The following is a 4,514-nucleotide window of genomic DNA, read 5'->3' on the forward strand; positions in this document are numbered from 1 at the left end:
CCGATGCCGATACTACAGATGTTGATATATCCACCTGGACGCCAGTATCCTTCATCACCGAGTCATATAAGCAATGGTGGCGAGAGTGGAAGGAACAACTGTTTGCAACTTCTGCTCACACATATCGGCACATGATCGACCCTGAATATGCCATCCCTGACGACGCAGTAAGTTTCTTTTAACTCCCTTCTGCTTTTCCCTTCATATATCAGTAACTGACTCTCTTATGACAGGTTAACAACCCAGCACCATCTGTGAGCAAAAGTGGGAAACCCTTCGATCTTCAGCCTGTTTCCCCGATATCACCGATCGGCTACAACGCCCCCACCTTAACTGCTTTGACTCACCAGAAGATCCGTACCAAGACCATCACCTCTAAGTCCAAATTGGCTACAGCTAGGGCCACTCCATCGGCTGCTGCTACAACCTTGGTCAAGGCATTCAAGGTAACAACCTTGTTTATTTCTACTTATGCCGATCACAAACTGTATTAACATTAATCATCAGGGGGTAAGAGCTGCTGCTGGATCGTCATCGGCAATTCCTCCGATATCAAGCACCACTTCTTTTGACAAACCTTCAGAGGTATCCTCTTGACTTCTCATTTTATCTGTTAAATATCATACCTTACACTTGTTTTGCAGCAACAATTGGGTACATCGGCAAGCGTACCAGATATCCAAGCTTCACAACCAACAAGTGCCGATGCCCCCCAGCCAATCGTTGCCGATGCCCAAGCAAAGCGCAAAGCTTTAACAGATGCTGAGGCACAGCCAAAACGACAAAGGTCCATGCCGATCCCTACATCTGCCCCAATGTCATCGGTCATCATACCTCAAGAGCCAACCACCGATGAAGTCACAGAGGATATCCCATCGGCAAGCTCAGCCGATCCCCCACACGGCATACTCCAGGTTGCTTCCTCCAGTCAAGCACAGGAAATTGCCTTGAAACAGGTAAACCGATTAACCTAGCTGATTTACAATACTCATACTTATCCTTAACTGACCTCCTTTTCTTTTCCTCAGGAACAAGACTCCCCAAACAGCCTATTCTCCTTTGCTATTGACGTCTCTGACGATGATGGAGAGGAAACAAGTTCTTCCCTTGCACTGGGAACAATATCGGCAGAAACTAAGTCCAAGTTGGAAGCTCTCCTGAACTTGCTACAGCAGGATACCGCCCAACTGGTAGATGACTCGGACCCCGCAAAGGCAATTTTCAAAACAATCCGTGGCCAGGTCCCTGCCGATGTTGAAGAAGTACTCTTCCCAGCAGCCCATTTAGAAAGCCGCCAACTACAATATCAACGGGCTGCTCAACGTATTGCCGATAGAGCAGCTCAGGCTCAACTCAAAGAAGAGATGCTACAACTGAAACAAATTGCCGATGAGAAGCACAAGGGCATCGGCAACTTGCAGACTTCGGGTGCTGAACTTAAGCAGAAAATCTTGGATTTATCGGCAAGGAAGATGGCTCTATTGGCTGAATTGAAAGAAGTCGATGCAGCCTTAACTCATGCTCAACAAGAAGAAAGCCAGCTACCCAATGCCATCAAAGCCCTTCAGCAAGAAAGAGATATCCAGGCTCGCAAAGCTTTGGCCATGAAGAAAAAACTCAAGCCTGTGGAGGGTGCTGCCGATGACGATATCAAAGAAATGGAGGAAGCCGACCAGATTCGCCTGCGTGCGATATTAGCTATCCAATCCTTGTTGAACTTGTAATCTTGTTTATTGTATCGGCACTTTATGAGACATTGACATCCTTGCATAATTCTAGCCGATAGGACTGTTATCGGCACTTATACTTTTATGCATCCATCCAGATACTAGGGTAATATTTCTTTAAATATTTTCCATTTAATGCTCTGGGAAACACAACCCCTTCGAGGGTTTCTAGAATATATGCGTTACCAGGAACAGACTGATTTATCCGATATGGACCTTCCCAATTAGGAGACCACTTTCCAAACTTTGAACTTTTAGTCCCAATCGGTAAAATCAATTTCCAGACCAGATCTCCATCGGCAAACTCCTTTACCTTCACCTTCTTGTCATACCATCTGGCTACTCTTTTCTTATTTTCTTCGATGCTAACTAAAGCCCTTAACCGATGACCCGCCACATCTTCCAACTCATCCTTCATAAGAGTATTATAATCATCGGCTGTCAGCTGATTTTGAGAACGTATTCGCCTAGAGCCAACTTTAATTTCCCAAGGCAATACTGCATCGTGTCCATATACTAACTGATAAGGCGTTACTTTGGTTGCACCATGACATGACATCCGATATGACCACAAGGCTTCATTTAATACTGTATGCCACCTCCTAGGATTTTCTTCAATTTTGCGCTTAATGAGTTTGATGATCCCTTTGTTAGAAGCCTCAGCTTGACCATTAGCTTGAGCATAATATGGAGAAGAATTTAAAACTTTAATTCCCATACCTACAGCAAACTCATCAAATTCTCCTGATGTAAACATAGTGCCCTGATCGGTAGTGATAGTCTGAGGAATACCAAATCGGTAAACAATATGCTCTTTCACAAAATCAATCATATTAACCGATGTCACCTTTTTTAAAGGAATTGCCTCAACCCATTTTGTGAAATAATCGGTAGCAACCAGAATAAATTTATGTCCTTTACTCGATGGCGGATAAATCTGACCAATGAGATCAATAGCCCATCCCCGGAACGGCCACGGTTTGATTATAGGGTTCATAGCCGATGCAGGCGCTCTTTGAATATTACCAAACTTTTGACATCCCCTGACATCCTTTAAAATATTTAAAACAATCTTCAAGAATAGTCGGCCAATAGTATCCATTCCTTCTGATCATCCACTTCATCTTGAAAGCCGATTGATGCGCACCACACACTCCTTCATGAATTTCACCCATCAAAGCTTTTCGATTCATCACTGCTAACACATCTGAGTAAAACTCCATCTATAGTTCGATAATATAATTCATCATCGAGGAGCACATACTTGGTAGCTTGGAACCTTATACGTCTTCTCAACCTTTCTATATGGATCCTTTAAATAATCGACAATCTCCTTCCTCCAGTCATCGGTATCAACTGCCGATGTTAGCACTTCCTGAATAGGCTGATACCCTGAAGCATGCTGAGCTAGTCGATTAGCTTCCTCATTATGCAATCGAGAGATATGTTCAAGACGAAAATCTCTAAATCCTTTCAACAATTGCAAACATCTTTCATAATACGAAATCAAAGCTTCACTTCGGCATTCATAAATTCCAGCCAATTGATTTATAACTAGCATAGAATCACCAAAGATTTCAACAGCATCGGCACGTATCTCCTTCAGTAATTCTAACCCTTTTATCAAGGCTTGGTATTCAGCCTGATTGTTCGTCGATGTAGCAACAATCGGCAATGAAAACTCATACTTCCTTCCTTGAGGTGAAATTAACACAATGCCGATACCTGCTCCTTCACCACATGTGGACCCATCGAAGAAAAGTGTCCAGGGAGCAACCTCCAGAGAGTCCACTGTATTACAATGCTGAGTGACAAAATCAGCCATCACTTGCCCTTTAACTGCCTTAGTTGATTCGTAACGTAGTTCAAATTCTGATAATGCTAAAATCCACTTGCCGATTCTACCACTTAATATCGGCATCGACAGCATATACTTGACTACATCGTCTTTGCATATGACCGTACATTCGGCAGATAACAAATAATGCCTTAATTTGACACAAGAAAAGTATAAACACAGACATAATTTTTCGATGGCCGAATACCTCGTCTCAGCATCCACTAATCTTCTGCTCAAATAATAAATAACACGTTCTTTCCCTTCAAATTCTTGAATAAGAGCTGAACCGATAACTGTATCATCAGTTGACAAATATAACCTGAAAGGCTTCCCGTGTTGAGGTGGAACTAGCACTGGAGGATTTGTTAAATATTTCTTAATTTCATCGAGGGCTAACTGCTGCTCAGCTCCCCATACAAATTCCTGATCGGCTTTCAATTTAAGTAATGGACTGAAAGCCTTGATCTTACCCGACAGATTAGATATGAATCTTCTAATGAAATTAATCTTACCGATCAAAGATTGCAATTCAGTCTTATTGGCAGGAGCAACCACCTTGTTAATTGCATCAATAGACTTCCTACTGATTTCGATGCCCCGCTGATGCACCATAAAACCCAAGAATTGACCTGCCGATACACCAAATGCACATTTATTAGGATTCATCTTCAATCCATGCTTCCTTGTGCACTCCAGTATCTTTCGTAGATCGGCTAGATGTTTTGTGATATCTCCAGACTTAATCACCACATCATCAATGTAGATCTCCACTAATGTGCCGATGTATTCATGAAAAATAAAGTTCATAGCTCTTTGATAAGTAGCACCGGCATTTTTCAAGCCAAACGTCATGACTACCCACTCAAACAACCCTACATGACCTGGACATCTGAAAGCAGTCTTGGGAATATCTTCTTCAGCCATGAATATTTGATTGTAGCCTGCAT

The 4,514-nt window shown here is 42.5% G+C and overlaps 1 protein-coding gene across 1 annotated transcript; it reads left to right on the forward strand.

Moving 5' to 3' along the window:
- The first annotated feature begins 235 nt into the window (after positions 1–235).
- Positions 236–1,849, forward strand: LOC136513445 (uncharacterized). The gene is made up of 4 exons (XM_066507449.1): positions 236–446; positions 508–585; positions 645–956; positions 1,029–1,849. Exons 3-4 carry the CDS (start codon positions 792–794, stop codon positions 1,722–1,724), a joined length of 861 nt encoding a protein of 286 aa, XP_066363546.1. The 5' UTR covers positions 236–446; positions 508–585; positions 645–791; the 3' UTR covers positions 1,725–1,849.
- The last annotated feature ends 2,665 nt before the right edge of the window (positions 1,850–4,514 follow it).

This window comes from Miscanthus floridulus, chromosome 16 (assembly GCF_019320115.1).
Source record: "Miscanthus floridulus cultivar M001 chromosome 16, ASM1932011v1, whole genome shotgun sequence".
Lineage (NCBI taxonomy): Eukaryota > Viridiplantae > Streptophyta > Magnoliopsida > Poales > Poaceae > Miscanthus > Miscanthus floridulus.

Bases quoted from the DNA above. Each gene is read 5' to 3' on its own strand.
- LOC136513445 (XM_066507449.1), top strand. From the start codon at position 792: ATGCCGATCCCTACATCTGCCCCAATGTCATCGGTCATCATACCTCAA. The intron at 957-1,028 runs GTAAACCGATTA...TCTTTTCCTCAG, and splicing joins AGGAAATTGCCTTGAAACAG to GAACAAGACTCCCCAAACAG.